Source organism: Volvox carteri (genome assembly GCF_000143455.1).
Source record: "Volvox carteri f. nagariensis unplaced genomic scaffold VOLCAscaffold_21, whole genome shotgun sequence".
NCBI classification, from domain to species: domain Eukaryota; kingdom Viridiplantae; phylum Chlorophyta; class Chlorophyceae; order Chlamydomonadales; family Volvocaceae; genus Volvox; species Volvox carteri.
This window is the reverse complement of record NW_003307564.1, coordinates 336434-355379: the sequence shown is the minus strand read 5'-3', so window position 1 is coordinate 355379 and position 18946 is coordinate 336434. Positions and strand designations below refer to the sequence as shown.

At 51.8% G+C, this 18946-nt stretch overlaps 2 protein-coding genes across 2 annotated transcripts in view; both read right to left on the bottom strand.

The window, feature by feature from the left end:
* Positions 1–786: 786 nt before the first annotated feature.
* On the bottom strand, positions 787–7581 carry VOLCADRAFT_91427 (uncharacterized protein; the record flags this gene model as incomplete). The annotated part of the gene is made up of 10 exons (XM_002950894.1): positions 787–846; positions 1412–1511; positions 1943–2109; positions 2879–2961; positions 3865–3982; positions 4436–4654; positions 6071–6199; positions 6643–6732; positions 7105–7184; positions 7479–7581. The coding sequence occupies 10 exons, from the start codon at positions 7579–7581 to the stop codon at positions 787–789; spliced, it is 1149 nt and encodes a 382-aa protein (XP_002950940.1).
* An 8832-nt stretch (positions 7582–16413) lies between these two features.
* VOLCADRAFT_91426 (uncharacterized protein) overlaps positions 16414–18946 on the bottom strand; it is a gene marked incomplete at both ends in the record, with an annotated part of 7292 nt that continues 4759 nt past the window's right edge. The window contains 3 exons of the mRNA XM_002950893.1: positions 16414–16649; positions 16842–16971; positions 18190–18746. Of these exons, the coding sequence (XP_002950939.1) occupies positions 16414–16649; positions 16842–16971; positions 18190–18746 (923 nt within the window). The remainder of the gene's footprint in view (positions 16650–16841; positions 16972–18189; positions 18747–18946) is intronic.

The window sequence follows — 18946 nt, the reverse complement described above, 5'->3', positions numbered from 1 at the left end:
GTAACAACATACAGAAATCACTAGTGCGCAGCACGTGCAGGCTGTTCACTGTTCATTGCTTCGACATGAGGAACAGACAACTTCACACACTCTTCTTCATAATACAAATTTCGCATACTTCACGCCTACAAAAGAGTATTTACGACAAATGACAACATTCTTTTTGTACTCTCGTTCGTCGCTTTACTGTACCAGTCACGAGGTCTTGGTCACAAAAAAAAAAAAAAAACACGGAAAAAAACGAGCTTGCTGTCTAGAAGAGCCGCAAGATAAAGGTCGTCGGTAACAATTTACTCTTTCGTAAGTAGTAAACACTCTGAAATTGATGGATGCCGTACCGCGTCGGTACGGAAGTAGGTAGACCAGGTAGAAATGACTATGTACAGCATAGAAAAAGGATCTTGAGGGGCATAAGCATAAGACGTACGGACGGCAACCCTTGCCCCTTCCTAGGCGGATTGATGCAACATGACATACACACGCCGTACGTGATGATCCAGACTGCGATGATGATCCAAAAAGAACAACGCGGAAAATGTCGTACATACCGTACAGATGTACGATCATGCCCGCACGGTCCCCACCTTTTTCCTACACATGTGCTCGCTTGCAGCACAGTAAACCGCAGCGCGCGGGAAGGAAAGGGAAGGGAGGGCAAGGGAAGCCCCGGGCCAGAGCCAGCACTTGGGGACACGCTGGAGCGGATGAGGAACTTTCTATCCCCAAGTCCATCCCCAAGTCCATCCCCAATCCCAATACCAATTCCATTCCCAGCCAGCGCCACCATCAGGTCGTCTTGGTGAAGGCCTTTGAATTCCCCGGCCAAACACCGTGTGCGAAGCGCTCCTGTAAAAACATGAGCCAGGGATGTCAAAAAAGGCAAATTATATAATGTATTATATTATACAGTCAGGTACTAAGCGCAATTTTTTCATGATTGCCCAGTTCCATAAAGGAGCCGTACGGGGATAATAACCCTAATGGTAACGAACATAACGGTCAAGAGGAGAAGGCAAACCAGGAAATGACGGGAGGTGATAATATAATAATAAGCAACGAAGCCAGGGGGAAGTTGTGTCGCAAGGAGGCTCCTCAGTGTGTCGTACATTCAACGGTTCCGACCGTTCAATTGTCGTACATTTCATGATGTCCAGTTCAGGCCTTACTCTTGTGCCGTACATTCAAACACTACTGAAGCTACAGAGGCCAGGTTAACATCCACCCTACCAGCTACCACCCGCTACCATAACAGTTGCTACGAATGTCGTACTATCGTACTGCCGTACTTCTCCAGTGTTTAGCTTCGTCACAATACCCTACCAACCCAAGTCATCCCCCCCGTCTCATCTTGACGACCTGCTTTGCATGTACGGCGCTGCGCTGTCGCCGTGCCGTACTTTACAGTCCGTACCTGCGAAATTATCCCCGTCATGCTGCTGTACGACGTTCCGATGAAGATCTTCGCCTCCAGTGCTATTTCCTCCTCTACCATTCCCAGCAGGGAGACGCTCCTGTTGATGGTGGGTCCAAATCATGGTGGGTCATCCAAGGGTCGTTCGTGGCGGCTCACGGGTTCACGTGTTTTTGTTACAAACACGTGAGTGCAAGTGCTGTTGGAGGCCGGTCACCGAAGAGGGGTTATTAACCACCATAACCTACACAACTAAAAACCAACTATACAAAACCAACACACTCGCACATATCTCCGGAATGTGGGAGGAACCAATGCGACCCCACCGGGCTTGGGCGCTTCTCTTTTACTGTTGACACTATAATTCAAATTCAGCACTTCGCGCAGCGCATGTCAGGATCGAAGGTAGCAACAAGGTTACCGTTTTTTTCCCAAATCAGGCAATGCGTCCATAAATGAATAAACAAATATAAATAATACACATGTAATATATATTACATTTGACGACCCGGCCCACACGTACGTACTCACTTATAGCCGATCGCCGCCTCCAAATCGTCCTCGTCGAAAAACACTGGCTTGAGTCCTTTAGTACCGTACAACTCCGTAATGCGATCACGAATAGATGGGTACGACATCACAAACAGCCCGTCTACGAGCTTCGTTTTCATGGCGTGAAGTGTTTGACCAACAAAGACCTGCACAGAAGCAAACGAGCGGCAAGTGGCAATCGAGGTTTTGTTTCGGGTTTGCAGAAAATGTCGGCCTGTAAAAAATACGTATCCCTAAAAATGAGGGCAGGAAATGGAGGCTCAAGGACGTTTGATCAGTTTTTTGCGGTTATCAGTTATCCATTGTGGGAGGATGCGTGAGCCACAGCAAGATGAGAGGCCTCCATCCTTGCTCGCTGTACGGCAGTGTAAACCCTTGAGCAAGAGACGTCGCGTAATACTGTGCTCATGACAAGACAGCAAGACATCGGGGGCCGTACAAACTTGCGCCGTACATATCTGTACATGGAGCATAGAACCTTGTGATGATGACGGCTGTCCGAAACGGCGGGACGGAACTCGGGTCCGTCACTTCATCGTCATCTTCAACATTTGAGTAGTTTGAAGAGCATCGTTTGAATCTTCTGCCACTCTGCCAGCTGTCAGTCAAACCCCCCATCTCCCTGATTAATGCGCTCTCGGAGACTGCCAACTAGCCAGGCAGCCAGTCAAACCAGCTCGCCTGTCTGTCTATCTGTCTGTTCTGTCTGTCTGCCAGGTCGCAAATTTCAATCCTTCGAGCTCTCCACTTCTTCAGCTCGTGCCAAAGATGCATAAGGCCTCACGGGGTGCTGTCGCGGTATCATGCTCGAAAAGCCTGTAGATCCAGCACCCCATCCTTCGAGCCCTAAGTAGCCAGCAGTCACACTTTTCAACCACGCAGAAATAGTAATGTTCCCTTCCGACACCAACAAACCTTTATGAGGCGCGGGTTCTTACACATCTTCTTAGCCATCTTCTCGTCGGCCTTTAACTCTGGGTGGCGCCACACGTACAGACCTGGAGTGGGAGGAGCGGGACATCATACGCAAGGAAACAAAGTCTTTTCCAACGCTGCGCTCCGAGAGGAGAGGTGAAGGAGGAGAGGTGAAGGAGGAGGAGAGGTGAGGGAGGAGGAAGGGAAAAACGTGTGCAAGCGGGGCGAGGGAGGAAAGCAGGAGAGGAATGGGAAAGCGGGACAAAGGGGGAGTTGGGGGAATTGTACGTCCACCTCTGCCCCAGAGAGGTGGCACTGGTAGGCTGGAGCGGGACAAAGAGGGAGGAAATTGGGTTTTAGGGTTGGAAAGGACAGACAAACAAAGCACACGAGGAGGTGAAGAGCGCAGGAGAGGGTTGGCGAGATCGTCGGGAAGAAGGGCTGAAGGTGGCGCGCGGTGTGTTTGTATGTATGTTTGCGTGTGCAGATGAATCCGGTCTGGATGGGTTGACGGATGGGGTGGTGGGGCCAAAGTGTGGCGGACTGACAGACCCGCGGGTCGGTGCTTCCGTCTTGTCTCTCTGTCCGTCCGTCCGTCCGTCTGTCTGTTTGTCACTGTAAATCCACCGCTGCCACAGACAGATAGCAAGTAGGCTGGAGCAGTGTAATCTGCAAAGCCCTAATTCCGTTGTTCAGCAACTCCGCTTAAAATTGGCGAGATTGAGGTTTGTCTGAAAAGAAATGGCGCAGATGCGAAGGCAGGTCGACCGCCAGCCTGCGACGCCGAAACGCAACCCGGTGTCTTAACGCTGTACGCTGCTTGGGAAATGGAGCCGCAACGCGGATGCATTTGTAGGGGGAAAATCGCTTTTAAATCTTCAAGTAAATTATTATTATCCGCCCACATTGCCATCGCCAACGATTTCCTTGACACCTTCCTTGGCAACCGGCAAAGTCTCAATTAATCACCTCGAGACTGTGCTCACATTTGTCAGGGTACGGCCGTATATGTACGGCAATGTAGCTCTGGTTCCCGAGCCGCTTCTCTCGAAAGTCCTTCGCCAACTGTATGATCTGTTTACTCTTAGTCAGTTGAGCAGTCACCTGCATGCGAAGGGAAGTGCGAAAGGGAGGATACTCACAGAGGCAGCCATCATGCAAGCATTGGCATGATATGGAGTATTAGCCATAATCCTGCCGTACTTATTCCGTACATCCCGTTTTTAAAAATTTAAAGTTGTAACGAATTCCTGGAACACATTACGCTACATTTTTGCTTTACATTTGAAAATTCACTAATACATTATTTAAGTCTGCACCTGTGCCCTCTGTCACTTAACATAACAACAAAAAGACCTCTCATGTCATCAAATGCTATCTGATTCTGTAGTACCCTGTAGGGCTTATCACGGGATCTGCATCCGCCGATCGGTACTTTTTCGAAGTCGTGATTCACGAACAGATTCGCACGGGCGAATTCCCCCCCAAGTCACTCACTATCCACACCCACACACATTTACACACATGCAAAAATATAAACTTTAAGAAATTACCAACCTGCAAAAACTCGTCATGGCAAGCGTCCCCAGTCATGTACAGCTTCACTCCATGGCCAGCACTCTGTACGACATGCTCGTACACAATCACGCCAACATACTTGTACCGCTCTAACTTCTTGACCATCGCTGCAAGCTCGCCTTTGCTGCAGTTGAAGGCCGGGAACTTGACGTAATCGGCTCCGTCGTCTGTCACGTTGAGCGCTATTGCGTTCTTTATCTGTCGGTACGGGATATGGATTTTAGTTCATGGATGGCTGTGAAGCGAGCTGAAGAGGCAAACAGATGACTTGGTGAGCTATCACTTTAAAGAAGCAAAGAATCAAGAGCTAAAGAAGATGATGAAGAGAAGGGACAAACATAATAATAAAACCTCCTCTCAAGGCTCGAGGTGTCTCAATTGTGTGCATGTATGTATGTATGTATGTATGTATGTATGTATGTATGTATGTATGTATGTATGTATGTATGTATGTATGACTTAGATTACACTGTGGGCCGCGAGAGCCGGGGGCCGAAGCCGAAACACAGCGCAAGGGTCGGGAGCACACAGCACAAGTCGGTTAGTCTTGTGTGCTCCCGACCCTGACTCAGACTGCCAACACTCTACGCAGCCACTCCGCAGCCCCTCCATCCGGGGATGGCGCTGCATTGAATACACCACGAAGGGCTCTCAGGTCCCGCTAGAGCGAGTCCACAAGTCTCAGCTAGGGCAAAGTCAAAGGCTCTCTGAAACAACCCCCCAAAACACCACCAACGAAAACGGGATTCGAAGGGAAAACAAACAAACAAACACAAATTCGGTTAGGGCAGTCCCGGCAGGGGAGGGCTCCTGATGTACCTAACAGGCCAACAAAAAACCTCCAAGAGAGAAAGGCTAAGAGAGCTCGACACCACAAGACGTCTTGCAACCACCTTAAAACAACTGACCTCCACCACCTGTCCCTTCCTGGGCTGGTCCAGGGGAGAAGTAGCCTTATAAAGAAAAGGGATCCCGCACAAGCCTGATCACCACTGCAGGGGCCCGGGATAGTCCGGCGAAACCACCAAAGCGTTAGCGTTGCCACGACACACAGCTCCTAAGTATGTATGTATGTATGTATGTATGTATGTATGTATGTATGTATGTATGTATGTATGTATGTATGTATGTATGTGTCTGCTACTGCTACACCTACTGGAGTTGTGTTGCCACCCTCCAAAGATATGTGAAGGGCCCATATGTACGGACCCTGGGGGCCCTATGGGCCTGAGGGCGCCGAAGGCTGAATGTCCGAACAGACAGCAAATTGTTTAATTAGTCTATTATATAGCTAATATCACGGCCCGAACCGGTCGGGGCCATGACCTGACAGGACTAATTCAACCATTAGTTAAGCCCAATAAATCACGAGTAACAAGATTTACTGCCTGAACGTCAGAATGGGGGGGTCAGAATGTTATTTCCCAACAAAATCTGTTAGGAGAGCTTGCCTGCGGTGCCAACAAAAAGCTCCACACGCCAGAGCTCTGCCCGTCCTTACACTGTCAAAAACGCAGCCACGTAGCCAGCCAGCCACCCTCCCAGCCAGCCAGCCAGCCACTCACCCTCCCAGCTCCCCTCCTCTACCTACCCACTCACCCACTCAACGCTCACCTGGGGCAGGAACGCATCGTCAAAATGCACCACGGCATCCAGCACTCCATCCCATCCCCCGCTCTTCGACAACAGCTCCGACTGCCGTACGACACTCTGGTGACGAGATAAGTGGTCAAAGTCGAACACCTGTACGACAGAATGCGGGTGGCGAGGCAAGACAAAAAGGTGCGCCGGCGCCGCCGCCAGGCACGTGTCACGGGCAATGTGCTTGTGGGCAAAAAGGGCACGCTGGCGTACGGGTTGTACGACAAAACACACACGGAAAGACCGTAGGTAAAGTAGAGGAGGGAAAAGGAAGATGGATAAGCTGATGTGATGGGGGGGGAAGAATGGTATAAAGACTGCGAAAGGCGGCAACCGGGGGGAATGGGAAGCGAGCATCCTCCAAGACCTGTAGACACAGCTACATCACAACATCCTGTCAGCTGTTGCCAAACCAGGAAAGCTCCCAGATGACCGAGTGGGGCCCTCCCTGCGAGGGTTTCCTACATCTCTCATTTCATAACTCCTGGTTTATAACTTTTGTTATGTCATATTTGTTATCCTTATCCCTCTAAATAATATCTCACCAAGTCAAAGGGCATGGTCGTATCCGGACCGAGTGCAAGTTGACCGCCCTCCAGTGTAACTTGCTGCTGCTCGTCATAGTGGTTGATGATCTGCGGCGATGATCAGGGACTACAAGTAAGCCAAGTCCATGGGGACCAGCAGCGGCGGCAGCTACAGCAGCAACAAGTACAGTAGCAGCTACAGCAGCAACAAGTACAGTAGCAGCTACAGCAGCAACAAGTACAGCAGCAGCAGCAACAGGAACAAGTACAGCAACAGCAACAAAAGGAACAAGTACAGCAGCAGCAACACAATATGGCACGTTGAGAAACAGGAGAGCAGGAGGAGCAGAAACCACAGGAGTGACGCTGCCAGCAATGACTGAAGAACCATAAACCCCTGAAAGGCTCGCAAGCGACAGCTTCCGCTTCCGCTTAGCTAGGACTGACAGGCAGCTGGCAGGCAGATGATGGGGCCCTTACGTCATGCACGATTACGGTGCGCTTGAGCAGCCGCCCCAACGCCAGGACCTCTTTCAAGCCGGCGACCTGGTTGTTGGGCCCTGCGCGGGTCAGCGGGGTCAGCGGGATCTGGTCAGGTGGCGGTAGGTGGGAGCGAGACAGTGGCGGCAGGTGAACGCGGGAAGGCGGGAGAGAAGGTGAAGCAAATCGGAGGGGCCGCAGCGGACGGAGGGGGGAAACTAAGCATATGGAGCCCAGGCAAATAGGAGACTGGGAAGGGATAGGGATTTGAAAAGCGGAATATCTATGACACATTGTTAGTGATGTCGGGTTGAAATGCCCATGATGTGCTGCCCATAAGGCTAGGGCTCAATGTTCGCTCCAAGCAAGCTTACCCCAAGACAGAATAGGGTAAAGGTAACCCGCGCGCTGCTTAGGAAGCCGCTTTGATGCTTCTGGGCTCTCTACAAACACCAATTTGCTGCGAGGCACCTGCATAAGTCATAGCATGAAGATGACCAATTTGAATGGTTCTGGGCAGCCGAGAAAGTCAGTACATTCGAGCCTCATAAGATTTACCAAATCAACGCTATCTGAGTTGTCATAGAGTTTCCTGGCTTGTACCGGTATTAGCACGCCGTGCGCGAGCAACAGCAACAGGAGGGCTGTCACAGATTGCATCGCGCTGCAGCTCGTGCCGCATTTCAAAGCTAAAGTCCGTATATCTTATTCAAGCTGATCATGGTAACCACCAATTTGGATCACAGACGTCACAACTTTGGCAAGCCAGGCTGGGCTGCCGTTGCGACCAGCGTGTGGTTACGGAGTAAGGTTAATTCTGAATCAATAAGTTAATTTTGAATCAATAAGTCAAACTGCCACACGTGATAGGGAGTAGGCACTTTTATTAGAGCTTTGCAAGTGCGTTAGTAACACTAACGATGCAGCATGAAAAGACGTTGTAACTAGAATGTCATACGCCTTCACTATCATTCCTAGCAGTTTTTTGGTGTCGGGCTTTGTGGTGCGCAGCTGTCCTGCAGCGAATGTTCGCTGTACGGTAGATGTTTTCAGCCCGGCCTAGCCCGGTCAGCGCGCATTTGTTGCGCTCTCGCATACACAACGATACATCTTCACATTCCTCTACCTGTTGTGTTAAAATTGTCGTGGTTGCTAGCCTCGTCTCCTTAATACATGCTCGCCCAGGCTCTTTCTCGCCCTTTGAACTCCATGCGAGACGACGTCCTTACCGTTTTGTGTTATGAGCATTCCACTAACTACAGTAATGACTGACATATCCTTGATTTTTTAAGCAGCCCCTCGCACAAATGTGTCCGGTCGTACTCTGCCGAATAAACGGGACGTACATCGTCCAAAAAGCCAGGAGCGAATTTCACCGCGCGGATGCGCGCGTGCGATTCGCAAAATGCGCCTGTAGAAGTGTATATAAATTTTCTTGGCGGAAAAGGCCGAGGTGTGCCAGCGCGTTGCGCAGGTGGGCATGTTGGCCACAGCCGCACGCGGCATGCAGGCTGGACTATTGCGTGGCTGCTTTGCAGTAACTGAAAGCACCGAAAGCCTACGTCGTAGCTTGCAAGACTGGGCTCGTGAAACTGCCGCGGGAAGAGGAAGCGTCTGGCGAAGAGGCAGTTGTGTGCAAGCAAACGGTCGCGTTTTTGGTAGTGCAACGTATACAGCACCTTGTTCAGAGTAAAGTCAAATTACAAAGTTGCGCAAAGTATAACATACATAAACTTAATTAAACATAAGAACAGATAAGACGTTTAGAGCCTTGTCGGTGACATGGACGCCGCTGTTGGCTTGGAACAGCTATTTGCTGTGCATAGGGATGTGCCCGCGTTAGCCGTGTTGCAACAGCTCAGGATGGATTTCAGCCAGCAACAGCCTCAAGAGCTGCTGCACAACCACCGGGAATGTCTTCAGTTGGGCACGTGTAGTTTTGGTCGGCGGGGTCGAGCATCGTACGCATTGCGCACAGAAACAAAGGTGCAGCGTCTCTGTAACATCGCCAACATATCCGGTACGCGGTGGCAGGCTTGCCGAGCACGAAATGAAGGGGGGGTCGCATCTCACCATTCAACTAAGCATGCATGTGCTCGGTTGAATGCTCGCTAGCGTGCGAGTTTACCCTTATCAGGATGTTTGTTTGCATATCCCTCCAAGCGAGAGGGCTTGGACCTATGCTGATGTTCGTTCCAAGAAGTGAACTGAGGACTGATGCTACGGTGCGCCAAACGTGCGCCAAACGCCCTGTAACTCGCTTACGCTAATCTCACATTCCAATATGCCACTGCACTTTCCTCTCCAGCCTGGCCACATTCTCTTCCTCGCAAACGTACTTGGGCACCTTACAATCCAACACCATACGTGCTTAGGAAACGCGGGCAGCTGCTTCACAAGGAACCCCCTATTTCTAGTCGTCTATTTAAGCAGCCTCTCGCACAAATGTGTCCGGTCGTACTTCGCGAATAAAAGGTCCGTACATGACGCCCCAAGAGCCAGGCGCGAAATTTATCGTGCGGATGCGCGCGTTCAATTCTCAAAATGCGCCTGTAAAAGTGTATGTAATTTTTTCGGCGAAAGGCCGCTCATCAGGGCATGTTGGCCGCAGTCACAAGCGGCATGCATCTCGGACTTTTGGCTGGCTGCTTAGCCTGAGCCGAATAAGATATGAAAAGATATGAAAGCATACGTCGTAGCTTGCAACACTGGGCTCGTGAAACTGCCGCGGGAAGAGGAAGCGTCTGGCGAAGAGGCAGTTGTGTGCAAGCAAACGGTCGCGTTTTTGGTAGTGCAACGTATACAGCACCTTGTTCAGAGTAAAGTCAAATTACAAAGTTGCGCAAAGCATAACATACATAAACTTAATTAAACATAAGAACAGATGAGACGTTTAGAGCCTTGTCGGTGACATGGACGCCGCTGTTGGCTTGGAACAGCTATTTGCTCTGCATAGGGACGTGCCCGCGTTAGCCGTGTTGCAACAGCTCAGGATGGATTTCAGCCAGCAACAGCCTCAAGAGCTGCTGCACAACCACCGGTAATGTCTTCAGTTGGGCACGTGTAGTTTTGGTCGGCGGGGTCGAGCATCGTACGCATTGCGCACAGAAACCAAGGTGCAGCGTCTCTGTAACATCGCCAACATATTCGGTACGCGGTGGCAGGCTTGCCGAGCACGAAATGAAGGGGGGGTCGCATCTCACCATTCAACTAAGCATGCATGTGCTCGGTTGAATGCTCGCTAGCGTGCGAGTTTACCCTTATCAGGATGTTTGTTTGCATATCCCTCCAAGCGAGAGGGCTTGGACCTATGATGATGTTCGTTCCAAGAAGTGAACTGAGGACTGATGCTACGGTGAAAGATATGCACGTAAATTCGCCCGTGCACCAAACACCCTGTAACTCGCTTACGCTAATCTCACATTCCAATATGCCACTGCACTTTCCTCTCCAGCCTGGCCACATTCTCTTCCTCGCAAACGTACTTGGGCACCTTACAATCCAACACCATACGTGCTTTGGAAACGCGGGCAGCTGCTTCACAAGGACCCCCCTATTTTTAAGCAGCCCCTCGCAGAAATGTGAGCGGTCGTACTCTGCCGAATAAACGGGACGTACATCGTCCAAAAAAGCCAGGAGCGAATTTTGCCGCGCGGATGCGCGCTTTCGAGTCGCAAAATGCGCGTGTGTAAGTGTATATAAATTTTCGTGGAGAAAGGACGAGGTGCGCCAGCGCGTTGCGCAGGTGGGCATGTTGGCCACAGCCGCACGCGGCATGCAGGCTGGACTATTGCGTGGCTGCTTTGCAGTAACTGAAAGCACCGAAAGCCAACGTCGTAGCTTGCAACTCTGGGCTCGTGAAACTGCCGCGGGAAGAGGAAGCGTCTGGCGAAGAGGCAGTTGTGTGCAAGCAAACGGTCGCGTTTTTGGTAGTGCAACGTATACAGCACCTTGTTCAGAGTAAAGTCAAATTACAAAGTTGCGCAAAGTATAACATACATAAACTTAATTAAACATAAGAACAGATAAGACGTTTAGAGCCTTGTCGGTGACATGGACGCCGCTGTTGGCTTAGAACAGCTATTTGCTGTGCATAGGGACGTGCCCGCGTTAGCCGTGTTGCAACAGCTCAGGATGGATTTCAGCCAGCAACAGCCTCAAGAGCTGCTGCACAACCACCGGTAATGTCTTCAGTTGGGCACGTGTAGTTTTGGTCGGCGGGGTCGAGCATCGTACGCATTGCGCACAGAAACCAAGGTGCAGCGTCTCTGTAACATCGCCAACATATCCGGTACGCGGTGGCAGGCTTGCCGAGCACGAAATGAAGGGGGGGTCGCATCTCACCATCAACTAAGCATGCATGTGCTCGGTTGAATGCTCGGTAGCGTGCGAGTTTACCCCTATCAGGATGTTTGTTTGCATATCCCTCCAAGCGAGAGGGCTTGGACCTATGCTGATGTTCGTTCCAAAAAGTAAGCTGAGCACTGATGCTACGGTGAAAGGTATGCACGTAAATTCGCCCGTGCGCCAAACGCCCTGTAACCAGCTTAGACTAATCTCACATTCCATTATGCCACTGCACTTTCCTCTCCAGCCTGGCCCCATTCTGTTGCTCGCAAACGTACTTGGGCACCTTACAATCCAACACCATACGGGCTTTAGAAACGCGGGCAGCTGCTTCACAAGGACCCCCCTATTTTTGGGATATTCTGTGTTACAATAAATATTGGCCCAAATGTGTGAAACGTTTAACGTTTACGTTTACAAGCTTCAAGCTTGTACGGTCCAGACGAGCCAAAAGGCTCATGAACCGCCAAACTGGAAACAGGAACTCAAAAAAAGAAATAATGCTAATACCCAACAATATCGGATTGATTAATCTTCAACGTACTGCAACCTGCATTTTCTAATGTCGTCCAAGACGCGCGCTAACCCGCGTTGATCCTTGACGCCCATAATCTCGATCATGCGGTTCCCAGGAGTAACCCCCAGGTCCCAAAGCTTCAAACGGATATTCGCATACGCAGGGCAATCTAGCAGCACATGACATATATCCTTGATATTATTACTTGTGGCGCGTAGGCGGAACAACTCCTGACGTACTATCGCACAGCTGAGTGGCGTAACCATACAATTCGAATTCTTCGTTGCCACTCCTGCCACTCGCGCACATCATCAGCAGTGAGGCTGTAACCAATTTAAAACTCACCATCATCTCGCGGGACGAGGCAGACGGGATCTAGCGATGGAAACGTACCCTAGAGTTCAGGGGCAGTTTACAGTTGTACGAACGTACGTACGAACTTTCACCCTAACATTCGTCCCAGACTCGTGGTAAAGATGGTAAAGCCAGAACCACGACACGTCTTCTGATTAGGTGTCTTTATTAATCCAACATGTTAATTATTGGCAACCCAAAGAAAAATAAGGTCAGTCCGGCTCCCGTGTCGTCTGCTCATCCGCGCGCTCTCCGTTTTAGAAATCTGCGTGCCTGCTGCGACCATACATGCCGGATTTATCTTTGAGGCAAGTATTTGCATGGTTGTACGCAAGGCTCTCTGTTGTTCCGTATGTCTCTGTTCTCTGAAATAAGCCCCACATATGGCGTAAAGGGTTGGAAAAGGTGGGTTTCGTGGGGTTTAAGAGTTCTGTCATCACTTTGAAAGATGCCGTAAAGAACGTTTGTGCACGGAATACCGCGGGGTGCAGAGTACGTATGTATTACGTATGTAATACGTATGTATTACCCTTCATCAGGTGATGGTGTGCTTATGACGGGTTTCACAAACCCTTCATCTCCTGCACCCTGCTGCACCTCATCACTGTCGGCGTCCGTGACACTGACTACAAATAAATAGATTAACTTGTGTGAAATAAATATTATGGCGTTGGATCGATTTGCTTGGGCAATATAGCGACAACTTCTTCCAGCAATGCTCGATTATATGACGCCTCGCCTATGGTCCTGATTGTATAAACGTACATACATACATACATACATACATACATACATACATACATACATACCTGGCCGACCAGGAATGGAGTTGGGCCGCTGTCGACCCGGCAGATTCCGTTGGATGCTGGTGGTGGGTGCGGAACCTGAGCGATCCACTGAGAAGTTGGCTAGGGTGACTGGATGAGGGTGCCCCGAAATACCGGGGAAGGCAGGGTTTCGCAGGGTAGCGGCCACGGGTGAAGATATACCCCCCTGTTTCACACATCATACCTGACCGCAGTGCTGCTAAAATGTTAACAGACGCCCCCAGGTACCTCCGAGCGAGGAGTCCGCGTGCTTCAGGTTTAGGGATTTGCAAACAGCCAAAAGCTTCTCTCCCAGAGTTTGGAAGACTTTAATTGAACGACGGGACATTGAAGATTGTGATGGGGGTCGCAGATGGAGGAGGGTATATAAGAACTTACGGAGGATGTTAAAATTTACAGAGGTTTATAAGAAGTTACGGAGTACATTAGAAATTACGGAGAGGAGCCCGTGACGTTTGCGGAAGGCAGCAGGGGACGGATTGATTAAAGAAATTGCAGAGCAACTCCAAAACATTGTGAATTGATCGACCACCGACAATATATTATATATTCGTGTCCATTACAATTAGTCGAGCCGATTGCAGCAACTATAGGCGTGCCCGTTTGACAAATAAAAAAACGACACTATTATTGTAAATAGCCGCGCGCCGGATTTGCTTAGACCAGTTATGCCGTATGCCGTACACAATGAGCGAGGCCGTACTAAATATATCTTGCAAAGACCGACCGCCGATTGACCGTTCAAGGTCAACTAATGTACAATCTCTATCCAATGAAAGAAAGAAAAAAATTATTATTTTTTTTTATTTTATTATATATATTATTATTATTTATTTTATATATTTACTCTATTATTAGTTGCTATCATATTATACATACACAAAGCTAGCGCCATGCACGCACACATACTAAGCGCAAATGCACAGCCACAAAATTATCAAAATCAGTGCATCCTCCAGCGCACCCCCATCCCGTTCAGCGACATGAGCTTAGGAGATGTAAGCTCTTGCCATCGGCTTCCAAGAAGCAGCTCTAAGAAAACTACCTTAAAGGAATTATCCCTCCAGACATGGCCGTTACTGCACCAGTGCAAACGCATGAGCATATTCCGGCTGGCAGACGAAGTACGGCAGCAAAGCAATCAGATAGACAGACAGACAAAGGACTGCCACCGGGTTGGACCGCCGCCGTATAATTAGGCCCCTCCCCCAGAAGACAAGGACCAAGGCCAAGGCCCCAATCCCCCTTCCCCTTTTTCACACGGACACAAATCGTGCACGGCAAAACACTGTGTGCGACACCCTCATGTATGTGGGTGTGGGTGTGTGGGGGGGAGGAGTGCGCTATTTCCTGCCCAGGGCGGAGAAAAGCACAACCGCCGACATGCGTGAACTCCAAAAGCACCGACATGTGCCTGAAGGATCAGAGATCTGTAAGGTGTGCAACCCTAAGGTCTGCAAACAGTGGGAGTTAAGACGTGTCAGGCTAGACGCGGTTCGCGGGGGAACGAATTCACACTCGGCGCATTCTCCGTACATAGATACACACACGCATAGACGTGTGTAACACGTGTGTGCACAAGTGCATCGGTACACGCGCACATACCCATTGTGTGTATGCCCCGGGGTCTTTGGGCGCGCGGCAGCATCGTCTGCACATCATTGGATGCTTTCTCTCTAAGCATCCACAAAAACTTGGATATGTACGATATCTTTTTGTACGGCATCCTGTCAAGTACTTAACGATATCGCTAAGTCGTATAACACGCGAAGGATACATACATACATACATACTTTTGTTTGAGGGCCTTGGTATCCACCGCGCCCTCTTTTTCCTCTTGACCAAAACTCGGCAACACCCTCGGGGGGGGGGGGATGCACGCCCTCGGTCGAGCTGGAGGGGATAGTGGCCCCTCACGCCCCTCTCCCCCCACAAGTAGGAGAGCGCTTCGGCGGTCGCTCATTCCCGTTTGGGTACGGTTAGGTGCCCCTGGCCAGTGTCAGGCCCGGATCGATATGTAACAAATACATACGTATATACACACATACATATATACATACATACATGCAACACGTACAAAACAAGAAGACGCACTCATGTCATGACGTACTCATATCGTCATTTGCCTTCATGGGGCCCGGGGAACAAAATTTAATTTGATATTTTCCGAAACCCAAAACCATATTCCCCCCCGTCCATCTCGCTCCGCCTTTTCCCCCTGCTGCTGCTACTGCCATTGTGTTGTTGCTGCCTCCTGCTGCTGCTACTGCCACCTCTAGCCTAAGGACCATATTCCTGCCAGGTATGCCCCCCCCCGTGCAACATCGTTACAATTACACATACAGCCCGTGGGCCGCACGCGCTATTTATGTCATCTACATCCGGCGCCATCGCCCACAACTCATGCCTTACGTCATCCTGTAATTACACGCCATTCTGTAATATAAGACATCAGCGCGTAAAACGCTGCCACGATACACACACATACATACATACGTATATACATACATGTATATATTATATGTAACATCATTCCGCTACCATAAGTCGCTTTTTCCGTACTGTATTGTACTGTATTGTACTGCATCGTCACAAAAGAGTTGGCCTTCGTGCGCTACACCTGTCTACTTCCACCTCTTGCGTGATGGTGGGTCGGCAAAGACATCCCCCCATACAGAGTCTTATGTTATGTCGAGCTTCGGGGTGAGCTGTATGTATGTATGTATGCATTACTGTTAAGGGTGTTCAAAAGGTTTCCGTCCTAGGTTTCAATGCAGTGCAGTACAGTGTACGGCAGTCCGTTATGGCCCCCCATGGCCCTCAACCACCCTACTGCTGCTGGGGGTTATTTATTCCCTTGGGAGTCTACAGCCAGGTACGGCTCTTCTTGCCGTAATACCTAGTAGTACTACTACTGCTACTACTGCTACTACGGCTACTGCTACCTGTAAAGCTTTGAAGCTGCCGAGTGTATGTTGCCTAATAAGGACTTCTCCAAGCGTGCGTCATATGATATCGCTACTTTGTGCCGTCGTCCACTACGTCACCCGCCATTACGTCACTTCCGTACATCACCACATTACGTCATCCCGCCATCCCCGCAACCGCATCACGGAATCCGCCATGACGTCATCATATCACATCATTACCCATCCTGCAATCAAAGCGGCATTACGTCATCTGCCACGGCGTCAGGAGCGGTTAACATAAAAGTCAAGCCATTGCGGTACCTCCAACCTCCAACCGAAAAAAACCGCCTAGCTTTTATCCCTGGCCATGCAGTAGCACCGACGGCCACGCCAGCCCACCAGCACCCTCCGGCAGTCGGCTGCTACTCCCACCGCCGACGCCGGCGCCGCCAGAGGCGGCAGCTGTAGCAACAGGAGCAGTAAACTTAGTGGCAGTAGCAGCTGTGCTGATGGCTGTTGCGGCTCCCTGTACCGCCCCTGTTTGCACCGCGGTACCGCCCGGTAGTAGAGAAGACGCGCCGGTAACGACGCCTGCAGCAGCAGCAGCAGCAGCAGCGGATGCGAGAGCCTCTGGAACTAATGGTACGGCATTGCTGCTACTGCCGCTGCCGCCGCCTGCGGCGGCAGTAGCAGGCGGGTGCTGCTGCAGCGTGCTCCATGAGCCGTTCCAGAAGCCGTTTCCGTGAGCCATCAAGGCTGGAAGGTGCGGCGAAGACGGCCCACCGGCGGTGCCGGCTGCCGCCGCGCTGGCGGCAGTAGCAGCCTGCACTGCCGCCAGCACTGCCGTGTGTAAGTGGGTTTGGGCGTCTTGGGAATTGCCGTGGCACTGGCCCGGGTGGTTGACGTTCGCGGACTGGATTTGTTGCCAGTAAGGAGAAAGCCGAGCCGGCAAGGCGCCTGTCCGCCCAGCTACTGCTGCTGCTACTGCTGTTGCTGCAGCGGCGCTGATTTTCCCTTCGCCGCCGCAGCCAAATGACAGCTCTGACTCGGTGTGCTGCTGCTGCTGCTGCTGCTGGTAATGCTGTTGCGGCATATGCTGTTGCTGCTGCATATGCTGTTGCTGCTGCGGGTATGGCTGCATTTCCTGCTGTTGGTGTTGCAGCTGTGGTTGCATTGCATGCTGGAGGAATTGCTGTTTCTGTATGTAGTTGAGGTAGGCTGAGGCGTACATAAGCTGAGGATGCGGCGCTTGCTGCTGCTGCACTTGCTGCTGCTGTTGCACTTGCTGCTGCTGCTGTTGTTGCTGCTGCTGTTGTTGCTGCTCCTGCTGCTGCACTTGCTGCTGCTGTTGCACTTGCTGCTGCTGTTGCACTTGCTGCTGCTGTTGTTGCTGCTCCTGCTGTTGCTGTTGTTGTTGCTGCTCCTGCTGTTGCACCGGCAGAGCATGAAAGACGTGTTGTTGCGGCTGCTGCTGCTGCTGTTGGTACTGCTGCTGCTGCTGCTGTTGCTGCTGACGATCCTGATGTTGCTGTCGCGTCGGAGTCGGCGGCGGTAACAGCTGCTGCAGCTGCGGCGGCGCAGATGGTTGCGCTGGCGGGGGCGGGGCCGTGTTGGACGTGAGCTGACTGTCAATCCCTTGGTTCCGGAGCCCCTGATCCTGGCTTTGAACCCGGTTTTGAAACTGATTTTGGATCTGATTCTGAATCTGGATCTGGATCTGCCGTGCTGTAAAGATCCCGCCAGGTGACCCTTCATCGCTACCTAACATACCGCCGCCGCCGCCGCCGCTGCTGCTGCTGCTTCCCAAGTGTACGGCACGAAAGAGGCCAACTCCACTACCGCTACCGCCACCTCCGTTGCCTTTCGTTGTTAGCAGCAAAGGGGCTGTGGCGGCGTTGGGTAACGCCGGTACCGCCGCTGCCGCTGCCGCTGACGGCAGCACCGCCGCCTCTGACGGCAGCACCGCCGCCTCTGCCGTTGCCGCCGCCGCGTGAAACGTTTGCAGCAAGTCCTGCTGTTCCACGGAGGAGCAGTTGGTGTTCCTGGACATTACGCCTGACAGCGGTGTCATGTCGCTCAAACTGAGCCGTTGCCGCTTTGCGTCTGGCTGGACGGCGGCGGGGGCGGATACCAGGCTGCTGCCTTTCCCTGACAGCATTGGCGTCGGCGCTGCCACCGCTGCCCCCGCCGCTGCTTCAGCTGGTGCGGGGACCCTTCCAGCCTGGTAATGCTCTGGGAGGTCTGTTGGCTGTAGCTCCACCGGCAGCTGCAGCTGCTGCTGTTGCTGCTGCATCGGTGGCGGCGGCGGCAATAACGAGGACGGCTGCTGGCGCCGCTGATACTGCTGTTGCGAGTGATGCAAGGGAGGGGGTTGTAGTTGCGGTTGTTGTTGCTGCTGCTGGCAATGCGGCTGTAGCAGCAATAGCTGCTCGTTCGGGGCTACAGTCGTCCTCCACCCCGCTCCTTCTCCCCCGATAACTTGCTGCGGCGGCGGCGGCGGCGGTGGCTGCAGCGTCGTCGGCGTCGGCGACAGCGAGTATAGCAGGGCGGGGCCAGACTCTTGCCCCTGTTCGGCCGTACCGCCGGCGTCGACGGTCGTGGCCGCCGCTGTCGTGGCCGTACCGCTGGGCGGCGGGTGCACCTTGATGGCGCCATCTCCCAAGCCCAAGAACGGAGCCCCTGAAGCCCCTGCCGTGGCGGCGGCGGCGGCGGCGGCAACGGCGGCGGCAGCTGCCGTCGGCGTTGACATTGGGCTGTAGCCGTGAAGCGGCAGCAAAGGCAGTGACGGAGGCGCCGGCCCCAGAAAGAGAGTGTACGAGGTTGTAGCCGTACCCGTACCCGGTTGAGCAATGGGGAAGGTCTGCGGCAGGCCGCCGCCGCCGTCCGGA